Here is a 22,489-nt window from a genome sequence, read left to right on the forward strand (position 1 = left end):
TGCTTATGACAGGATCTCATGTACCCAAAGATAACTATGAACTTGACCTTCTGATCCTTCTACCCCTACTTCTACATCACTATTCTTGGCTCAATGACAGCTGTTCATTGTTTGTTGGTTTCTTAATTGTAAAAGATTTATTTTGTGAGTGTTTTGCTTGTAAATATGTATTAACATTACAGAGAGCCTTTGGAAATCAGAAGGGGGCATCCGATCTCCAAGACAGTTGTGAGCTACCCTGTGGGTTCTGAGAACCAAACCTGGAACCTCTGCAAAAGTAGCAGGTGCTCTTAACCAGCTCGTGTGTGTGTGTGTGTGTGTGTGTGTGTGTGTGTGTGTGTGTGTGTGTGTGTGTATTTTTTATGCAGCCTTTCATATATTCCAGGGTGGCCCTGAACTCATTATCCTTTCTGGTCCTTCTGGTTCTGCTTAAGTGCTAGGATTATAAACACGTGTCAGGGTTATACCGTGCTGGGGATCAAACCCAGGACTTCTGCATGCCCGACAAGTACTTACTAACTGTACACATTCCTAGTGCCCTGACCGAGACGTTTTATATTTTTTCCTGCCAACTCTGAAATCGTGTGTGCTTAAGCTGTTGGTGCTGAAGGAAAGAGGCGGATGGGGACCTGCCCCGCTTCACACATTCCTTGTTAAGAGGCCGAGAGCCCCCATGGGAACTACATCTCCCGGCATGCCTTGGCGCACTTACGTATTTCCGGCGCAGCGGCGGCGGCTGCTGCGGAGCGCCTACTAAAAAAACCACAATTCCCGGCATACTCACGGGCGCACATTACGCACTTCCGGCGCGGCTGCGACAGCGCGCCCCCGGCGGCTACTGCGACGGCAGCCGCGGCAGCGAGGGGACAGCTCCGGCCCCTTCAGTGACGGGCGGCTAAGCCGACAGGAGCCGGGGCGGGGCGGCGGCGGCCAGCGAAGGAGCGCGCGGCGGCCCGGCCCCGCCCCTGGTCCTCCCGCCAGCCCCGGTGACCTTCACGGGTTCGGGCGGCGGGCGCAGGCTCGGGCGGCGGCGCGATGTTCGTGCAGGAGGAAAAGATCTTCGCCGGCAAGGTGCTTCGGCTGCACATCTGCTCAGCGGACGGCTCCGAGTGGCTGGAAGAGGCGACTGAGGACACGTCGGTGGAGAAGCTCAAGGAGAGTTGCCTCAAGCACGTAAGGCCGAGCCCCTTACGACCCAGTTCCACTTCTGCCTCCTACCTGGAAACCAGAAACCTGTCCCGGATTCCGCCCCAGAGTCCCATCTCCACATAGGCACCAGACTTTCACTTCCACCTGGGACCCGACCCTAGGGTCCCCAGTGCAGCCTGCAGCTCCCAGCCGTCGCCCCTCCGGGTCAGGGCAGCACCTCCCGCTCTCTTTCGGAGCGAGCTGCAAATCTCGGAGAGTCTGGCCCGGCTGATGGGCGAGCTTTCTTTAATTTCTGCAACATGCTGAGGTAGTGAAGGCAGCGAGTGAAGGGAGACTGGGAGAGAGAAAGCAAGGACTCGTGGTTTTCTAGTATTAGGGCTTTTTTGATGTCCGGTTGAGGTTTTTGTTTGACATTAGCTTTCCCCAGAAGCTGAGAAGTAACTAGATCCCTTTATTAAGAGAGCCCGCTCCTTGCCTGAGAGCCAGCTGCGAGGAGCCCCTGGCCTGGGCTTGGCTCTTAGCTGTAGTCACTTAAAATAGTCCTACTCTGGGACAAGTCCCTGGGCTTCTGTTTTCTGCTGGGGCAACGGTTGATTGAGTGGGAAGATCCAGGACTAGGTCTCCTCACCAGCAAGTGGCATTTGTAAAGTTTACTTACATGCAATGAGCTTTGTACTATAGTTAGCTTTTTAGTTTTAGGTAGTTAAGTCTTGGGACTAATTTTTTGAAGCCTTTCTGCCTCTAAACTGCTCTCAGTTGAAAGGTGAGACAGGTGCCTGTTAAATCCTGGTGGCTCGTGGAAGCACTGTACCTGACCCAGTTAGTGCCAGAATTTATGCTAAAGGTGGCCCCAACTTTTTAGTGGGGATTCTGGAAAGTTAGGGATCTACAGTGGTAGGTTGTATTAAAATGCAGCATTGAGTTGCCTCTAAAGACAGTCTTCAAATTTTTTAGCAGCTCTTTGGAAAGGATAGTTTAACATCTCCTTTGTGGAGTCAGTCTGTAATGTCAGACAGGCACCAGGAGATTTGGGTCAAGCCCCTTCTACATAGAGTAACCATGGGTCTTGGCTTCTGTGGTTCACCTCAAGGAGGCTAACATGGCCAAGGGCAAAATGTATTTAGACTGCTTTCTTGTTTTTCTTCTGAACAAGTCTCAGTGGTCTTGCTATCTAGAAAACTCACAGGCTTAGCACAAGCTAAAAGGTTGGGGACTCTTTGGGCACCTAGACTGTTACCTAGCATTTGTCCTTGTCTGGTACTGTGCTGTGTACTCTACCACCTGGTTGGGTTCCTCAGGGCTAAGCTTGGAATCACTCTAAAGCCAGTATAAGGATTGACAGAGTCGGTGAAAATGTGTTGTCAACTCCAAACCACATCAACATGGGATGTCCCCTCCATTGGTGTGGCATTTTGCTTAACTCATTAATGGTGTGAATTTACATAATCAGCATGGCAATATTTTATGAAGGGAATGGGAAATGATTCACAAATGCTTACTAATAAATTTCAGGAGCAGTGGGGTAAATTAGGCAGCTGATTTTGATATGATGCTAATTATTAGTGATATTTAATATTCCAGTTGATATTGCAAGTTGTATCATTTTGAATTTGTTTGTCATTATCCTTCTTGAAATTGAGATTTTATTCTGCTCTGCATTCTCCAGGTGTGAGGACTGAAGCAGCAGGGGACACAGTGTAATTAAGTAACAGGACTAGAGAGCTGAGGCATCAGAACTGACCCACCTCCAGGTCCCATTGTCTAGGAGTCACAGAGCATTCATTAGAAGAGAGGGTTTTCTAGTTGTACCTGACTGTCTCTCTGGAAACCTGTTGGTGCACATCATATTGCTATCTTGACCTGATTTCCTTTCTCCTCATTCTCTTGTGCATACTTGTACTAGGGTTTTTTTTTTTTTTTTTTTTTTTTTTACCATTATTTATTCTTCTTTCTTCTCTACCTGAGGGGTATGATGTAATCTTTTAAAAATTTTCTCGTACAGGGCACCTGGGAGTCTACCTTTGTATCCAGGAGGGGCTTGTTATTATAATTCTTAAGGAAATGGATTTGTTTTTTTGTCCAAAGTGACTTCACCATGGTATTCCTCTGCTTCCATTGACAATGTCTGGGAATGGGACACAGTAAACCCTCTTTTCCAGAGGGGGTTAGTGGTGGTATGGTGTGATGGAGCTGAAGTGTGGAGGGACCTTTTTGTGTGCAAAGCACCTGGATGAAGCATAGAACTTCTCCCAAGGCTAAACTGTCCCAGGTCCTGTGAAGATTCAGGCCCGGTCATCTTTCTGTGATGTACGGTACCAGACATGAGCAGAAGCCAATGCCAGAGACCTCTGGAATATGTGTATGTGAACGTTTGTGGTGGTGTGACGACCTGTGCTGAGATCGTGAGCTGTGTTTGCCAGGCCTCTGCCTAAAGTCTGTAGTGAAAAATTGGAAGGGGTTCCACTCAGTATGTGAAGTCACTTGTCATGAGGTAGCTTCTCTGGTCACCTGCGGGGTCCTTTTGGAGAGGCTGTCTTCCTCAGTACGTGGGATAGTTGGCTTTCCTAGTTCTGCCCGCCTCCTCTGCCCGACACTCTTACTAGCTGTCTAGGGCCCTGGGGACACAGACACAGCTGTGAGCCCCTGACCTCCTGTAAGCTGCATCTGGAGTGTGCTTATTGCTTGGGCCCAAGGCAAAGCTGAGGCCAGTTGTGCACTGTGCTCTGCTGAGGACTTCGTGATATTCACTGGGCAGGTGTCACCTCCTTGCTGTCTTCTTTCTGTGCAGTTCCTCTGCCCTTTGCGGGTCTGCAGAAGAAGGAAAAGCGAATGAAGAAAGCAAAGGGATCTTTAGATACTCTGGACCACAGACATTTTCATCTAAGTCATTTGCCAGATCTTCCCAAACTAAAGTGATTCGGGTTGCAAGTGCTTATCAGTAGGATCTTGTGTTCCCAAGCTCTTAGCCATCCCAAGAGTTTACTGTGGACTGGTGATAAGCTTGAAGGCCTAGAGGGGTCAACGCTTGCTGACCTTTCACTCAGCTTTTTATCATGTGTGCAGATTCTTACTGTTGTTTATGCTTTAACATCTAGACTAGGAAGGAAACATGGGCGGGGGAGATGGCTCAGTAAACTCCGCCTTACAAGCATGAGGACTTGGGTTTGGATCCCCAGCACCAATGTAAAGGCCAGTGCCAGCAGCATATTGTAATCGGGCATTGAGGTGGGGCAGGGGCAGGGCAAAGACTAGAGGATCTCTGGAACTCATTGGCCAAGTCACCAGAGATGAATTGATGAGCCAGGTTCAATGAGAGATGCTGTCTCAAAAAATAAAGTAGTTGAAGAAGACTCCCAACTTTAGCCTCTGGCTGTCATATGCTTGTGGACACACATACAGACACCCACGTGAAAATATATATATACACTATACGTATATACAGAGAGAGGGAAGGAGGGAGAGATACGGATAGATAGACAGACAGAGACAGAAGAAGCCTCAGTAATTCCAGGTATAACTTGAAGTGTTAGGCTCTATGTTACTCTTATCATAATTCAATTCCTATTTATAGATCTGTGCCTTGATTCTTCCTCCAGGGTGCTCATGGGAGCTTAGAAGACCCCAAGAATGTAACCCACCATAAGTTAATACATGCTGCTTCAGAAAGGGTGCTGAGTGACACCAAAACTATCTTGGAAGAAAACATCCAGGACCAAGGTAAGGAGGCCTTGAGAGGCAGTATGCACAGAGCTTGGAGCCTCATCCCTGTGCCACCCACATGGTGCTTTTCTGAATTTAGAAAGAGCAGGAGAGCCAGATTGACTCTGGTTTTGTTTGTTTACTTTTTTAAAACTTTTTTATTAAAAGAAGTGTGGGTTTTGGTGTACTTGTGAAAAATAGCAAAAACCTAAACTGAACAACTAGCAGATATCTCAGAAGCCAAAAGAGAGTGTTATGTTTAATCCTGTTTTAAAGCAAAGCCAGATTCTGGAGCTCTGTGCCTTCCTTCTTGTGATGGAAGTGCTCATCACAGTGGCTGTTTCAGGGTCGAGTGAGAGAGACACCTCTGCTCTGCACATCCACTTCTTCATTCGGACTTGGCTCTGGGAGAAAATGTGTTATCTGTATGTCATTCAAATGAGGACTTCAGGCTGTCATCTTTTGTGATGAGCTATGACCAAAGCTCAAAATGGACTAGGAGGTGTGATCCCCACCACCCCCCTTCCCCACCCCTACGGTGAACTGTGGACTGGCTGTGGTTCAGGTTGTTTGGACTTCAGGTCAAGCTCTCTAGCCTCACAGATTTTTAGGGCCAAGCCCTTGAAAATAAGGACATCATGTGAGATGTCCACCAGTGCTCTGTATGGTTGTCACATGCTGTGCACACCTCTGAAGCCACAGGTCATCTATGGTGACCCAATGGCCACTTCAAAGCTAAGGAGGAAGAGCTGGCTTGGCTTAGGAGGGACCCAGAGGAAACTCCTGCTTTCTGACATCAAGCATCTATCATTCTTGTGTGTTATGTGTATACATGTATGAATATTCATGTGGAAGTCTGGGGTTGACATCATTTTATTCATTGAGCCAAGGTTCTCTTGCTGAACCTAGAGCTTGTCTGTATGGCTATTCTGGCTAGCCAATTTGCTTTGGGGATTTTTCGTCTCTGCCTTCCAAGTACTACAGTTATGGATAGGCTACCATGCCCACCTTTCGTTTATGTGATTCTGGGGATCTGAACTCCAGTCCTCACTCTTGTATAGAAAGCCCTTAAACCACTGAGCCACCCCCCCCCATCCCCATCTGGTACCTTTTATGTCACTTATGGCTATGAAATGGTAACTGACTTCATATATGTAACTGTTCGATTTTTTTCTAGATGTCTTGTTATTGATAAAAAAGCGTGCTCCTTCTCCACTTCCTAAGATGGCTGATGTCTCAGCAGAAGAAAAGGTAAGTTTCAGAGTTTGGAACTAGGGCTCTTCACTGGTAGGTGTCTCTTGTGCCTCAGACTTCAAAGTGCTTAATTTATTCCCTGGGCCTGTGTAGTCCCTCCACAATACGCGTGCTGTACGGGGTCCTTCATCATGGCCGAGCCTGGTGTCTGGTGACGGAGGAGCTGCCACTGGTCTGGAAGCAGAGGCGAGTGAGGACACCATCCTCAGTGGGTGCTCCCTCCTGTGCCCTGTCTTTCCCTCCTCCCAGAAGAGTGATGTAGAAAGCTGTAGCTAGGTATCTGCACACAAAGAGCAGGCATGCAGAGAGGTGACAAGCGGCTGTGCACCTGGGTTGGCCTGGGTGTTCTTGGCGTTGAGTTCAGTGTCCTGGAGTCCGTGGTAGAGGGTGATCTGTGGCTGTGCCTTCCCTTTACCTGGGGCCTAAGGAAACCCGTCCACTTTGTTGTTCATGTAGTGGCTGCTCCAGAGCCCACCCTTCAGCAAGGTTCTCTTACGCAGTGCAGGATGCATCCTGGGGGTAGCCTGTCTCAACACCAGATTACACACTTGTGCCTGGTGGAGAGAAATGAGATTTTGAAGATTTTAAAAACGTTTTTATTTGTGTATTTGTGTTAGTCTGTGTGTTTCTTTGCCTGCAGAGGCCAGAGAGGATGTCTGATTCCCTGGAGCTGGAGTTACAGATGCTTGTGAGCCTCCTGATGTGGGTGCTAGGAACTGAACTTAGATCCTGGGGAGGAGCAGCACACGCTCTTAACTGCTGAGCCATCTCTCCAGTCCCAGGATGAGCTTTTTTAAAGGACAGTCACCTTTGTTTAACCCTTTTCCAGCTTCAGGGGTCTGGACTTCCTTATATGTGCTCTGATGTGCCAGGGAGAGTGTTAATGTCAGGGAAGGATCAGGCTAACTCTTGGGCTGGATCCATGACCTGATAGCAAATGAGTTATTTTGGAGCCTCTTCTGAGGTCAAGGATATAGGAGAGTGCCTGGGCTTCACGCCCTGCTTATCTTTGGCCACCTGGCCGTGGTAGTGTGGGTGTGGGTACAGTCAGGCAGCAAATGGGCAGGTTTCATCAGACAGTTCCTAGGCCACCCCCTCTTTCCTGAGCTGATGGCAAAGCCCAGATTACAGTTCTGAGCATTTAGACTTAAAGTCCCCGTAACTATTAAGAATATAGTTCTGACCATAAACTACGTGGCCTGCTTGCTTAGGGCACTTGCTTAGGGCGAGTACCTAGCTCGTAGTTTGCTGGAGCTGCGTTGACATAGTACATAACTGCAAAGGGAAACATCACGGCATTATTTAAAATTCTAACAGTGCAGTTATTAAGAGTCAACAAGTACTACAAATCTAATAGAAAAGCATACTGGACTCACGTCTCCCAAAGGAAGTCGTCACTCATAACTCTAAGTGGCGGGGACAGATCCCGGCTGCCTTATGCTTCCCACTGCAGCCCACTACAGCCCACCTCTACTTCTGTCAGCCGTTATCCTTGGCAGTTCTCTTCCTGCTTTCTAGCTACTCTGCATTCATTGTTCCTTCTGCCATTACCAACATTAGATTGTGGCTTCTTAGTGATAAGGATACAGCTCCACTCCTAGCCTCCTTCCCTCCAGTGATAGTCGGCTATCACAAGGTTGGCTGAAGACTGGTTCGTGTTTGCTTACTGTCCTAGTTAGGGTTTCTGTTGCTGTGAAGAGACACCATGACCACAGCAACTCTTATAAAGGAAACATTTTACTGGGCTGGCTCGCTTACAGTTTCAGAGGTTCAGTCTATTATCATCATGATGGGGAGCATGGCGGCAGGCAGGCAGATGTGGTGCTGGAGCTGAGAGTGCTACGTCTTGCAGACAACAGGAAGTCAACCGACAGTCACACTGAGGGAAGCTTGAGCAAAAGAGACCTCAAAGTCTGCCCCCACAGTGACACACTTCCTCCAAAAGGCCACCCCTACTTTAACAAGCCACATTCTAATAGTGCCACTCCCTTTGGTGGCCCTTTTCTTTCAAACCACTCTACTTACTATTGTCAGTGAAGTATTCCTTTCTGCCAGAAGCACCGGGTATTAAGATTTTTTGGCCTGGTACTGGTGCACGCCTTTAATCCCAGCACTCAGGGAGGTAGAGGCAGGCTGATGTCTGAGTTCGAAGCCAGCCTGGTCTACAGAGCAAGTTCTAGGACAGGCACAGCTAGGGAGGGAAAAAAAAGGGTTTTTTGTTTGTTTGTTTGTTTGTTTGTTTTTTGTTGTAGGGCTAGGGAAGTGGCTTAGTGGTTGAGCACTTGTCTTGTGTGTCCAGGGCCTTGTGTGTAGTGTGAATGGCTGCCCACTGTGCAGCCAGGTCTCTCCACTTTCTGTGCTGTATATTGAGTTCCTGTTGCTTCCTCTTGTTGCCACAGACTCCCCTCCTGAGCTTAGTACTAAGGCTTGTGAGGACAGAAGACTCAGCTGACTCCTGTGCGTTCCTTTCAGAGGTTGTGGAAGGATGTGCTTTCAGGTGCTCTCATGCAGTTGACAGGATTCTGTCACTGCTGTTAGCTGGGGGCTACTCTCAGTTCCTGGGGACAGTTTGCCTGGCCTTCCATCTTCGCCAAAGAAGCAGAGATTTTTAGTGGTTGAACCCCCTTGCTGGATAGAGTGGTATCCTTTGTAAGGGCTCTCATAGCTAGGGCAGAAAAATCATGGGCTTTTTCTGCATTCACCTGTGCCATGTGACAAAACCCAAGGCCGGGGCCGATCACTCCTGCTTACGTCTTCGTGTCTTGCAGACTTGGGAACTGTTAGCAGGAAGCGTAGGGCTGTCTAGTTCTCTTCTGCAGAATTTTGTTCTTGTCCTCCTTTGGTGTGTCACACTTGACCTCACTGTGACATAACACTAAGGAAACATGCTAAAGGAGGACGAATTTATTTGGGTTTAACTTTTCAGGACTTTCAGTCAGGGTCAACTGGCTTCATTGCTTTAGGCTATAACAGTTGCCGAATCGTGGAGGAAGAGCATGGCAGACAGGAAGCAAAGAAGGATGACAGGATGAATCAGGACAAGATAATACTCTTTAAAAGACACATCTTCAGCTGGGCAATGGTGGCGCACGCCTTTAATCCCAGCACTCAGGAGGCAGAGGCAGGCAGATTTCTGAGTTTGAGGCCAGCCTGGTCTACAGAGCAAATTTCAGGTCATCCAGGGCTACACAGGGAAAAACCTGTCTCGAAAAACAGAGCAAAAGGATACACCTTTCAGTACCCACTTCCTCTATGCAGGCCTTGCCTTCCACAGTCCAGCCATCTCCCTGCTTACACTTTGAAGCCATCAGTGGATGAAATCATTGATTAGGTCACAGCCCCGAAGAGCTAATTCTCTTTGGAAACATCCTCTCAGGCATGCCACAGGTGTGCTCTACTAACTTCTGTGTCTCAGTCCACAGTGGACAGTGAAGATCAATGTCACAGGGCCAGGTGGAACAACATGACTGCATCTTGGTTTCCAGGCTTGGCATTCCACATCTGACCTGAACTGAGTTTTATTCTTGGCCTTCTATGAGCACCTCTTTTCCCTGTTCTGTCTGTCTGTCTGAAACCTGGCATCTGTGCCCTGAGGAATTGTGGAATTTGATTATGTACTCTGAAGCAGACTTTTCCCAGATTCTGGAGAGTCAGGTGTTTGAATTCTAGAAATGTGCTTCTGGATCTTTTTTATATTTTGAGACAGGGCCTTGCTAGCTTGTACTTCTTATTTTTTTCATAGACAGGGTTTCTCTGTGTAACAACAGTCCTGAAACTCACTCTATAGACCAGGCTGCCTTGAACTCACTGAGATCCGTCTGCCTGTGCCTCCCAAGTACTGTTATTTTTTTTTTTTTTTTTTTGGTTTTTTTTGGTTTTTCGAGACAGGGTTTCTCTGTGTAGCTTTGCGCCTCTCCTGGAACTCACTTGGTAGCCCAGGCTGGCCTCGAACTCACAGAGATCCGCCTGCCTCTGCCTCCCGAGTGCTGGGATTAAAGGCGTGCGCCACCACCGCCCGGCCCAAGTACTGTTATTAAAGGCATGCTCCATCACCACCTGGCTCTAGCTTGTACTTCTATGTAGACTAGGCTGGCTTTAAACTATTGGAGATGTTCCTACTCCAGCCTCCCAAGTGGTATTACCAATGTGTGCCGCCACGCCTGTTTTTTTTTTTTTTTCTTTTATTGTTCTTGATAATTTCTTTCTCTGCAGCTGTTGTTGGCTGGCTTGATGGGCTTGCATCCTGTGGATTTCTTTGACCATATCTTCTAACCATTCTGTAGTCCCTTTACCTGGCTGTTTTGGCTCTTGCTGGTGGCACCCTGGTGTGCACATGCTGGGTTGGTGTGGCTTTGGGTTGCTGGTAGCAAGATGCCCTCTTCTCTTACCTGCTCCTCCTCCTCACTACTTCTTATTCCCCTAACCTTGAGAGCCCTGGAAGCTTGCAGTGCTTTGTGCCTAGATGGTCTGTGCCAGCTGCTGAATTCCCTGGGGCAGAGGCCTTCTTGCACCCTTCCTGCTCCAGTCCTGCTGTTGTGGTTGGCATGCTGACCGTTGGAGTCGCTGGGGTGAACAAGAAGCAAAGCAGTAGCAGGGTGCAGGAAGGTCCCCCTTCCCCTTCCCCCCTGTCTGCAGTGCGGCCTCTCACTCTAGGCTCTCAGGTTTCACCAGACTGTTGTTGGCCAAGGCCAGTGAGGTACAAGTAGTGGTTCTTGGATCCCAAACCTCTCTTTTCTGACACCAGTATCCCAATGCCCTTCAGTAGGTTGGTATGGCCTGATCTTAGTAGGTTATGTTCTCTGGGCTCTTGGCATTAACTATGACCCCAATCCACCCTTTGTGTGCCTTCCCGTACCTTCTGAACTTGCCGAGTGCTACACTCTGCTGGTTTGGTTTACTCTCCTGTCTTCCTTATCTGTGAGCCTCTGCCACCTTCGTCCTTTACTTCATTCATGGAGGCTTGGGAGGCCTCCGGGCCTCACTGCAGCCATTGCTTCCTCTAGAGGACTCTGCCCTAGACCCACCAAAGTACCACAGGACTGCCACTCTGCAGCGCCAGCCTCTGTCTTCACCTGCATATGCTTTATAGCAGGTGTGATCATGCCCTAAGCATCTTGTTAGTCATCTGCTTCCTATGCTGTGCCTAGAACTTTCCAGAATCTTCTAGCCTAAGGGGGTCTCAGCTAACACTTAGGTTACTGTTCTCCTCCCTGTGGGCTGTCGGTCGAGATTCATTGTTATACTCCTCATGTTCCTTCTTTTCTGACTTGAATCATTTTCTCTACAGAAGAAGCAAGAGCAAAAGGCTCCAGACAAAGATGCTATCCTCCGAGCAACAGCCAACCTGCCTGCCTGTAGCACAGACCGGACTGCAGTCCAGACCACCATGAGAGACGTGAGTACCTGCCTAGTGTGGGGCTGGGGGCATGTCCTCTGGGGCAGCAAGAAGCTTAGGGTTGGCGTCATGACTGGCATATGCTTATGGTCCTGGCATTTAGGAGACTGAGGCAGGAGGATGGCCTGAGCTCAGGTTTTAGGCTAGCTTAGATGTTATAGTTACCCCACCCCCCACCCCCCAAAAAAGAGAAGACTCTGAAATAGAGTATTCAGGAACTCTTTACTACTTTTGAACTGTTCCATAAGTTACATTTTTTTTTTCAACTACAAAGTTGACAAGATAACTGTAGCACTGGACAGACAGACAGCTATAGAGAAATGCAGTGGTTTTGCTCTAAATACAACAAAGCTTTCAGGGAGGAGTGTGAGCTCCCCAATTACTTTGAACAAGAAAACTAAGTTAAAGTCAAAAGCCTGCAGCATGCTTTCGTGGGCTAGTCAATGATAAAATATGCTTGTGTATACAGGAGTTGGGGAAAGTGGCCAGCATTTAACTTTTATCAGTTCTGGATCCATATTGGCACTGTTGGGAACTAAACCTCTCTGGGGTCTTTTTTTGAAGTGTTCCCTTTGATAAGAGCTTTGTAATTCTTCTGCACTGACTGCTACATGTGTCCATCCCTTCCTGGTTTCTGTGGGTCCAACCCTGGACAGGGTCTCAGGGGGCTTTAAGCTTGTGATAGCCCATCTCCAGGCCCAGTACCAGGCAGGAGGCAGGGCAGTGGGGAAGTGGGGGGTGTCTCTGATCTCACCAGTCTAGGGTTTTTGTTTGTTATTGAGACAGAGTCTTACTATGTAGAGCAGATTGACCTTGGATTCACAGGTGTCTGTCTGCCTCTGCCTTCCCAGTGCCGGGATTAAAAGTGAAGGGCCAAAGTGCTCTCATAGATTGGAGGGCCGTGTCCAGGGTAGGGTTGCAGATCTAATCAGGTTTGTTGGACCTTCATAGAAATGATCTTTTTTTTCTTTTCTTTTTGAGACAGGGTTTCACTGTGTAGCTTAGGTTGGGCTCAAACTCCCAGCAATCTTCCTGCCTCAGCCTTGCCAGAGCAAGGATTACAGGTGTGCGTCACTTGCCAGGCATGATCTCTTTCTTCATTCTACCGCAGTTCCAGACCGAACTCCGCAAGATCCTGGTGTCTCTCATTGAGGTGGCACAGAAGCTGTTAGCACTGAATCCCGACGCCGTGGAATTGTTTAAGAAGGCAAATGGTATGAGTGGGTCCTAGCCTGTACCCGCCAGCTGTCTGCCCAAGCCTCAGAATGTGTCCCCAGCCCCCACACTCAAAACAGGTTCTGCGTTCGGGTGATGGGGGGCTGGGGCGAGCGGGGAGCTCTGGCCTGTTGTGCGGCCATTCCCTGTGTGTGTGTAAGAGCTGATGTTAGGGCTCGAGTTTTCTGTGGCATCAGTAATTGCCAGGAGCCTTTGCAGATGAGGCTGTGTGGGGCTTCAAAGGGCCTAGGAGTCCCCTCATGGCAGGTCTTCTCTCTTTTTCTCAGCTATGCTGGATGAAGATGAGGATGAGCGAGTGGATGAGACTGCCCTGCGGCAGCTCACAGAAATGGGCTTTCCTGAGAGCAGGGCCTCGAAGGCTCTCCGGCTGAACCAGTAAGCTTTCTCTCTTCCCTTGTTGGAGCTGGGCCTGGGCTTCCCTGTGATCTCCCTCCCAAACTCTGGTGGAGGCATACCTTTTTTAAAAAAGATTTATTATAAATTTTTTATTTATCTGTGTGTATGTGTGTGTATGTGTGTGCGCGTGCGCACACACCCTGTGCATGCATGCCCATAGAAGCCAGAAGAGGGAGTTGCATCCCCTGGAGCTGGAGTTACAGCTATTGTGAGCTGCCTGACATGGGTGCTGGGAAGCAAACCCAGGTCCTCTGGAAGAGCAGTATGAGCTCTTCATCTTAAACTCTGAGCCGTCTCTCCATCCTCCAAGTCATTTCTAATACGTGTGTTATTGTTGGGCCTCAGAACTAGTTTCATTTATGATCTTTTTGGTGTGTGTGTGTGTTGAGGGTCTCTTGTTCCCTATGCTGGTCTTGAACTCTTGGACTCATGCAATCTTCCTGCCTCAGACTCCTGAGTAGCTGGCACTGAAGGTGTGGCCCACCGTACCTGGCTGTTGGGAGAGTTAAACATTTGTCTGTAGATGTGCCCTGCATGCTCAAATTAGGAGAGCTCTAAGCCAGACCTGCCCTGGCAGGGCAGGAGCCCTTTGATAGTTGTGCATTCCTGGTTTCAGTTACTTACTCAGATCCCATGTGAAAACTGTAGACCAGAGCTGGTCAACGGCTGTTCTCTGTGCTGTGGACCTGGGGCCTAGGCTCCTTTGTCCCTTTGTTTTGGGCACATGTCTGTGTGTGCCTTGTTGGGTCTTGGGAGTTTGAGGCAAGGGCTCTGTGGAAGTTTCCATCCCAAGAGATCGTCTGCCGCTGTTGCTGCTGCTGTTCTTGCTGTCTTTGTTGAAACGTGTTGGAGCACATGGGACAGGAAAGTCTCCAGTGACGGTTCTGGGGATGCTGAGGAGAATCTCTTGTCCCCTTTCAGCATGTCAGTGCCTCAGGCCATGGAATGGTTAATTGAACACTCGGAAGATCCAGCGATTGACACACCTCTTCCAGGCCATGCCTCCCAGACAGGGGCAGGTGCTGCAGCCCCCACCTCCACCTCCCATGAAGCTGCTGCGGCGGGAACCAGTGCTGGAGAAGAGGAGGCCCGAGATGAGCTCACAGAAATCTTCAAGAAGATCCGCAGGAAAAGGGAATTCCGAGCCGATGCTCGGGTATGTGATGGGGGCCTCAGCATGTGGTTGGCTTTGTGGTTGTGTTGTGCAAGGAAGGGGGATACCTGGAGTCTGGGTGGGAGTTCCCATTTAGACCTGGCAGATCCTCATATATATATATATATATATATATAAAATATATACAATATACAATATATATGTAATATCACATACACATTCTGTGCTTGGGTCCAGTTGGCTTTTTTCTGCTCAGTGACATCTCCTGAACACTGAGTATGCAAGCTTCCATCTGCTACATGTATGCTGCTGCCCCTGTTGCTGCGGCCTTTGGGCTGGGTGGGCAGTGTCCAGAGAGCTGGAGGAGCATCTTGTGCGCTGGCAGGGAGTGGGAGTGCGGGATGCCGGTTGGCTCCTGGATCAGGACCCAGGATCTAGGATACCTGTCTGCCTTCCATCAGCTGCCACAAGTGCACACTTCTGGCCCCACCTCGTCATCACCACAGGTTGATCTTTCTGGCCTCTGTGTTTCTTATTCCCTCTCCTGTTCTTTGCAGCAGTTTTAATCCCTCCTTGGCCTTCACTTTCTTCAGGTTACAGATCTGCCCACTCAGGGCACCAGCTCCTTGCTCTCCAGATTTTGGTGTCATCTGTGGCTCATATTTTCCTTAGCAATCCTGTTGGCCAGGTTGAGAGTTCTAAAGATAAACGGGGCTTTACTTCTGCAGGGTGAGGAAAACTGCCAGCTGGGGCCTGTGTTTAGTCAGTTGTCCTGGTGCAGTCCTGGGCAGCACCAACTGCACTGCCAGGGCCCTGACTTCTATCCTTGGCTGTAAAGATGAAACATCTCCTGGCTTTAGGCAAGGGTCCCAGTGCCCTTTCCTAGCTCACGTGTGCCAAGTGCTATCCGCTGCCTGTGACTGACAGACACCTGCACTGCGCCGTGGTGTGCTCCTTGGTGGGCAGTGTGCCCTGGTGAGGTGCTGACCAGCTTGTTCTTCCTTCTTAGGCTGTCATTTCGCTAATGGAGATGGGCTTTGATGAGAAGGAAGTGATGGATGCACTCCGAGTGAACAACAACCAGCAGAATGCCGCTGTGAGTGCCAGCGATGCACGCTGAGCATCTCAGGTCACCTTTACCTTGCGTGCATGCACTGGGAAGGTTCCTTGTCGGGATTTCCACACAGAGTTGGTGATGGCACTTTTTATGTGAACTACTAGGGAAGCTATTTCAAACAGAAACTCAGAAAATCCTGGACCCACAATGCTTTTTGTGTACACATTCTGTGGGTTATTAACTCTTAAGATGGAAGTCCATAGGATGGGTGTGGTAGCTCATGCCTTCAGTCTCAGTACTTGGGTAGCAGAGGCAGGCGGATCTCGGAGTTTGAGGCCAGCCAGGGCTACACAGAGAAACGTCTTGAAGAAACAAAACAAACAGAAAAGATTGAATACCATGCCATGAACACATAGCAGCTACAGACAGGCTCTCTGTCCAGGGAGGACTGTGTCATGGGCCTGTGACCTCCCCACTTGTGTGTAGAGTTGAGCCTCAGACAACTGAGCCCCACACAGTTCTGGATCCAGACTTCGAGGCTCATTGGCTGTGGTGAGATACTGTCATACTGGGTTCCCACAGGTAACCTTAACCAGGTAAAGTAGAGTGTTGTGACCAGGGCCGTGTCAGTGATCAAACTGAACTGCAGTGCCAGGTCTGCTAAGACAGCCGCATTGATCCTTCCTCCTTCTGTCTCTTTGCTGGCTGAATGTGGACCAGGTCTGTTCACGTTGGGGCCCCTTCCTGGCGTTGCAGCAGTGGGAGCTTGTGGAGAACCACACAAAAGGGACAGGTGCTTTGAGAAGGGACTAACAGCCGCTCTGATATTCTTGGGTTTTTAGTGTGAATGGCTGCTAGGGGACCGGAAGCCATCCCCTGAGGAGTTGGACCAGGGCATCGATCCCAATAGCCCTCTCTTTCAAGCCATCCTGGACAACCCAGTGGTGCAGCTGGGGTTGACAAACCCTAAGACATTGCTAGGTATGTGTGTCTCCATAGGCCAGCTTGGGTAGGGGACACATGGCGGGTGGGTTCCCTGCACAAGACACAGGTACTAGAGAGATGGTCTGGGCACTAGTGTGCTCTGCAGGTCGGCTTCTACAAGGCAATTTAGGCATTTTAGCTATGCTTCTGGAAGCCTGGTCCCTGTTAGTCGGACTCTGTCTTGGTGGGATGGGCCTCTGCAGAGGGGGACTTGAGAGCAGAGCAGTGGCCTGCATGGGGAGAGGAGATGAGGAGATGGTGTGTTTCGGCTTTTGCACTTCTCTGATGATTCTTTTTATTTGTGATATATATTTATATATTAAAAATCCACCTGTCTCAAAAAACTGAAAGAAAAAAAAGAGAAAGAAAAAAGTCCACATAATGGGGCTAGTAAGATGGCTTAGTGGTTAAGAGTGTTTGCTGCCAAGCCAGAGTTAGAGCCCTGGAAATCACGTGGTGAAAGGTGAGAACTGACTTCTGCTTGCACACTGTGGCATGTGCATGCCCCCCTAAATAAATAAATAAATGCCCAAAATAGAAATAAGATCTAAGTTTGTACCTTTAAAAAGTATGGAGCTAAATAGCTCTGCGTATGCCCTTCATTTGCAGATAGTAGTTGGCCAGTTGTAGTGGCCATGCCTGTAGTCTTAGCACTTGGAAGGCAGAGGCAGGAGAATGGAGCGGCTAAGGCCAGCCTGGGTGTATTGCAAGGCCCTGTTGCAACCTCTCTCCACCCAGCAGTCATCCTCAGTGTCCACAGTACTGGTTCCAGGGAGTGTGTGCAGACACTCCGGTCTCATAATGGAGCTTAGAAACTGATGTGGCTTACACCTGCAATCCCAGAGAAGGACAGAGTTCCAGGCCAGCCTGAGCTAGGAGTGAGACTTGGTCTCAAAGAAACAACAGAAAAGGCACAGTATTGCTTCTACTCTCTAGATTCCTTTTGACTTCTAATGTAACATGAATGCCAGGAGAGTGGCTGTGATTCTGAATTGTTCGGGGATGATGACAAGATGAAAAGTCCGTATGTGTTTGCGTACATGCACATTTTTTTCTTGAAGTTTTGTGTTTGTTTGCTTGTTTTTTGTTGTTGTTGTTTTTTTAATTGGAGACAGGGTCTGACTATGTAGCCTCCTGAATCAAGATGGGCCTTTCCTCAGAGTTTTAGTCCTGTGGGCGCAGAGTTGACCATCCAGCCCCTGCTTCCTCTGAGCCTTCACGTGCCATCCCCACATATCACCCATTCCCTTGATGCAAGAGTGGCCGTGACCCTGGGGACCTGTCCTTCCTTGGCTTTCCTCTAGGATTCAGCCACTCCTGTGCACATTGTCGGTCTCTCACTTGTCCTTTTCGGCCACGTCTGTGCTTACGGCCGTATGAGGTGTGCTATTCCATGTGCTATTCCATGTGCTATTCCAGAGGTGACTGTACCCTGTTGTTCAGTGGTGCAGGGGTCATTTCCTTACATGCAGGAGCTTGCGCCTGTCTCTCAGTGTACACGGGCTCCTGTGGGCGGGGCTTCCAGTGCTAGGGGCGAGCTCAGAGAAGGCCCTAAGTGTGCCTGTGCCCTCTGGTCTCAGGTGGAGTTCAGCAGCAGTGTGTGACGTCACAGGGGCCTCTCTGTCTCTCCCTTGGAGGTTCTTCTTTTCCTCTTGTTGAGGAAGTCCTTCACATTATGAACACAGGCCCTTCCCAGTTTATTGTGTGTGTCGTCCCATTTCTGGTTTCCTATCAAGAGCTTTTGGGAACAGAAGTCCTCTGATCCTTGAACTTGAAAGCTGCCTGTTACCTGTTATGTTCAGAAAGACATTTCTCTACAGTTGTTGGAGAGTTTTGAATTTTCTTTAAGTCCGTCATTTAGCTGTATGTGTGTGTGTGTGTGTGTGTGTGTGTGTGTGTGTGTGTGTGTGTGTGTGTGTATGGTTGTAGCCTGCATGGTGTAAGGTACAGAGTTTTCTCTTGTGTGTTGAGACTGTGTCTTTGGTGTTTTCACTGTCACTGGTTCTTTCACACTGAGAGCATCACTTTCCCAACCCTTGCCGGGCTGTTTGTAGATCTTAAGAAATTAATAGTTGCTGTCTTGGGATCTGACCAGAGGACTTCTGTGTGTGTGTGTGTGTGCGCGCGCGCGCTGGGGTCCAGGGCCTGGCATGCTAAGTACACTATGACCGAGCTTTCTTTTCATATGTCACTGTGGCTCTTACTGCATGGAGATTAGTGTGTTTTAAGATACATTTGGTCAGATAAAAGAAGCTCTCCCAGCCGGTGGTGGCACACACCTTTAATCCCAGCACTCGGGAGGCAGAGGCAGGTGGATCTCTGAGTTCGAGGCCAGCCTGGTTTACAGAGTGAGTTCCAGGACAGGCTCAAAAGCTGCACAGAGAAACCCTATCTCAAAAAAGAAGGAGCTCGCCCTCATTTTAGGCACTAGGTGTTTCGTCTTGTCTTTTTAGACGATCGCATATATTAGCTGGTGTCACTTCTTTCTTCCTTTTCTGAAATAAGCCACCCAGAGTAAGCACCCTTAGTCTGCACCTGGTGGGGTCTCCAGCAGGGCAGGACCCAGCTACATAGACGGCTGCTCACAGTAGCAGCAGCCTGTTCACAGGGCAGAGCATCGGCAGCCTGCATAACAGGACTGAGTTGACCGCAGAGGTGACACATGGCTCTCAGCCACGCCTGCACCGCCCACTGGTGCCATCCATGCAGTACTCCTTTGAAGGTCCACAGCAGCCAGGGTGGCCTGCTTGAGCCATCCTCTGCAGGGATCACGCACTCTCTCAGACTCTAGTTAGATATTTTTGATAATGTTTAATAGTAAAATGAAAACTACCTTGGGCTGGCAAGATGGCTCGGTGACTAAAGATACTTGCCACCAAATCTGACAGCTTGAGGTCAATCGCGGAACTCAGCATAGGAGAAAACCAGCGTCTTCAAATTGTCGTCGACTTCTCTGCACACTGAGGCATGCCCTCCCAGGAGAGAAAGAAATTAACTTTATAAATTAAGGAATCCCCAAACCCCTGACCTTTATGTTTTAGCAGAAATATGTTAGTTTTAGAAACTTTGTAAGTAGGAGTCACCTTGACCCCTGTGGTGGGTGTCGTTCTGGCTTCTGTTTTTCAGGTCTTGCTGCCCTGCTTGCTGTGAAGCTTAGGCTGGCCGCAAACCTGTACTGTCCGTCCACCTTAGCCTTCCGTGTGCTAGGCGTGTGCCACTGGGCCTGGCTTCTGAGCATCCGGGTGTCTGCTGGGGGGCCAGTGGTGCTGCAGTACTGCTGTGTGACTCTTGCTAACACGCCGCGCTGGGTTCTTGGTTCTCCTTACCATCTGAGACAGTGTTGGTGAATGCATAGCAGTTGGTTCTCTGGATGCACTGTGTTATTTGACAGTATGGTTCCCTGTTTCTGGTCACTTAAGTTGCTTTCTGTCTGACTGCAGTAGGGCCTGCCTTTCTTGTGCCCTGTACTCTGGGTGCAGCTCATATTTCCCAAGAATGAGCAGCGTCGGATGACTAAGTCAGAGGCTGGGCATCTGGGCTCTTGTTTGTCTTGTCTGCCCGCTCTCCCTTCTACCGTTGCCACCAACCGTGAAAACACCTACATCCTCCATTGCCGAAGGCTTGATTGCTTAACCATCTGAGAACTGTCTTAGCATGGTGGAATACCGTGTGCTGGCGGTCTGCATCCCTTCTTTTATGTATTGCCCTTGAATATCGAGCATCTGTTTTTCAGTTGTGACACTCATTTTAGACCAGTGTGTGCGTGCAAAGAACACTTGCCCGTTGCTACCTGGTGCAGACTTTTCAGATGCCCCTTAATCCTGTAGGGTCACTGTGTATCTACATGTGTATGTATTCCTGTGTGTGCAGATGAACATGCATCTGTGCCTGTGATGCTGGAGGTCAACCTTAGGTATCATTCCTCAGCTGCCCACCAGATGTGTTATTTATGTGTGTGCGCAGGCATGTATGGGCATGTGGAAGTCAGAGGGCAGTTTTCAGAGTTAGTTTTTCACTTCCACCTGTGTGTCCTTGGGATTGAACTCAGGTCATCAGACTTAGTGGCAAACTCCTTACCTGCTAAGCCATTTTGCCAGCTCCCATTTTGTTTTTTGAGACAAGGTCCTTCATTGATGTGGAAATTGCTGAGTAGGTTAGGCTGGCTAGCTAGTAAGCCCCAGGCTCCTCCTGTCTCCACCTCCCTAGTACTGGGATTACAAGTGTGTGCTGTCATAGCCTGCTTTTTATATGGGTGCTGGCGATTAATCAGGTCCTCAGTCGTACGTGACAAACGCTTTTATCCACTGAGCCATCTCCCCAGTCATAATTTCGTGAAACTGTAGAAAGTCAAAGTTTGTCAGGCAGTGGTGGCACACACTTTTAATCCTAGCACTCTGGGAGGCAGAGACAGGTCTAAACTGGAGGCCAGCCTGGTCAACAGAGTGAGTTCCAGGACATCTAGGACTACACAGAAAACCCTGTCTCAAAAAACCAGGAAAAAAACAAAAGAGAAAATCAAAGTTTTCATTTCGAAGAAATGCCTTGTTACATTTTTATTTTTATGGTTTAGTGATGGAGCTGGGGCCTGTGTGTGCTGAGCAAAGGATGATGTTGAGCTGTCCTCCAGCCTTCCATGACATGTTCACTGTGCTTGAACATGTAGTCTTTTCCAAGCCGATGGTGTTAGATCTGCTGGAGCATATCAGTACAAAGGGTTATGCACATGGCCATTTCCTGTGGTGTCTGGAAGGAGGGCTGCGGGCTGACTTTTGAGTCTTACTGGTGGCTTTCCAGAGTTGAGGTGCTGTGAGCTCAGGCTGTTGACTTCCCACTGGTGGCCGATGAGCTGGGACACTTAAGCACACACGCAGTTCATGGCTTTGTCAAAGGTGGAAGAAAGGGCAGCCACCACCCTGCTGATGGGCCGTGGTCAGGAGTGCTGTGATCCCATAGACAGTCTACCTCCCTGCCGATGGCTCCTGAGGTCTGTCTTCTGTTCTCAGATCTGTTTGGTCAACAGCTCAGGCACTGTGGTTGGCTCTTAAGGGTGAGTGCCAGGGTCAGCGGTAAGCTCTTTGTGTCCCTCCCCCTTTCACTACAGGGCCACTGAGAAAGGCTCAGTGTGCTCATTGGTGTCTGGGTGCTGCCACTCAGCTCTGCTGTCTTCCCACAGCGTTTGAAGACATGCTGGAGAACCCACTTAACAGCACACAGTGGATGAACGACCCGGAGACAGGCCCTGTCATGCTGCAGATCTCTAGAATCTTCCAGACACTGAATCGCACGTAGGTGGTGCCTACTGTGCTCCTTGGTGTGCGGCCTCAGCAGCCTCCGAGGCAGTGGGCACAGGGCCCAGCTGGAATCTTGCCTAGATCACAGCTGCGGTGACTCTCCTTCCCTGACCTTACTGCTTCTCAGCATCTGCCACGTGTTTGAAAGCTGCGGTCCCAGCTTCTGACAGGTGTTTACAGGAAGTGGCTGTCCGCTGGGAAGAGGACCGACTGCTGCCCCACCCTCCAGATGCTCTGCTGGGCTCCTGAAGTGCTACTTGAATTGACCCTTAGCTGTCTGCTTGTGGAGCCCACTGTATTTTAAAGAAGGCATGTTCTGATCCAAAGTGTTATGTCAAGTGTGCTAATTTAACCAGAGTGACTCACAGATGACTTTAATAAATAAACCCTTTTCCTATTTTCAGTTGTGTTACTCCACGGTAGCAAGGACATCACATGTGTCCCCTAGGTCTGTGCCCAGAGCGGATGTCAGTGCCGTCCTAGAACTTACTCCGTAGACCAGGCTGGCCTTGAACTCAGATCCATCTGCCTCTGCCTCTGCCTCCTGAGTGCTGGGATTAAAGGTGTGCGCAACCACCGCCTGGCAGCACTTTTTTTTTTAATGTCTCTGACTCATCTTGCTGGCCCATGAAGGAGTCCCTTCCTGTGACCCCTGCTCAGTGTTACTGTGTAAAACATTAGTTCTCAAGTGTGTTTAGTGTCTTTATGAAGCAGTAACACCTGCCTGACCTCCCCTCCGAGGTGAGCTGTAGACACAGCCGCAGCCTTGGCACTCAGCCTGTTGCGGAAACGTCTAAGCACGTGTCTCTAGGTGCTGGGGAAGCGCCTCGGTGGGTGAAGTGCTTGCTGCAGAAGTGTGAGGACCCGAGGTTGAATTCCCAGCACCCGTGTGAAAAGCGGGCATGGGGGCGCAC

At 49.3% G+C, this 22,489-nt stretch overlaps 1 protein-coding gene across 1 annotated transcript; it reads left to right on the top strand.

The window, feature by feature from the left end:
* The first annotated feature begins 757 nt into the window (after positions 1-757).
* On the top strand, positions 758-21,978 carry Ubac1 (UBA domain containing 1). Its single transcript, XM_028868796.2, has 10 exons — positions 758-1,173; positions 4,746-4,866; positions 6,026-6,099; positions 11,390-11,497; positions 12,609-12,711; positions 13,000-13,108; positions 14,051-14,285; positions 15,253-15,339; positions 16,143-16,281; positions 21,458-21,978. The coding sequence occupies exons 1-10, from the start codon at positions 1,036-1,038 to the stop codon at positions 21,571-21,573; spliced, it is 1,230 nt and encodes a 409-aa protein (XP_028724629.1). The 5' UTR covers positions 758-1,035; the 3' UTR covers positions 21,574-21,978.
* Positions 21,979-22,489: the final 511 nt, after the last annotated feature.

The sequence above is a fragment of the Peromyscus leucopus genome, chromosome 4 (assembly GCF_004664715.2).
Source record: "Peromyscus leucopus breed LL Stock chromosome 4, UCI_PerLeu_2.1, whole genome shotgun sequence".
Taxonomy (NCBI): domain Eukaryota; kingdom Metazoa; phylum Chordata; class Mammalia; order Rodentia; family Cricetidae; genus Peromyscus; species Peromyscus leucopus.

Excerpts from the sequence above, each read along its gene's own strand:
- Ubac1 (XM_028868796.2), top strand. The coding sequence starts at position 1,036 with ATGTTCGTGCAGGAGGAAAAGATCTTCGCCGGCAAGGTGCTTCGGCTG. Across the intron at positions 6,100-11,389 it reads ATGTCTCAGCAGAAGAAAAG|AAGAAGCAAGAGCAAAAGGC; the intron begins GTAAGTTTCAGA and ends TTTTCTCTACAG. Across the intron at positions 14,286-15,252 it reads AATTCCGAGCCGATGCTCGG|GCTGTCATTTCGCTAATGGA; the intron begins GTATGTGATGGG and ends CTTCCTTCTTAG.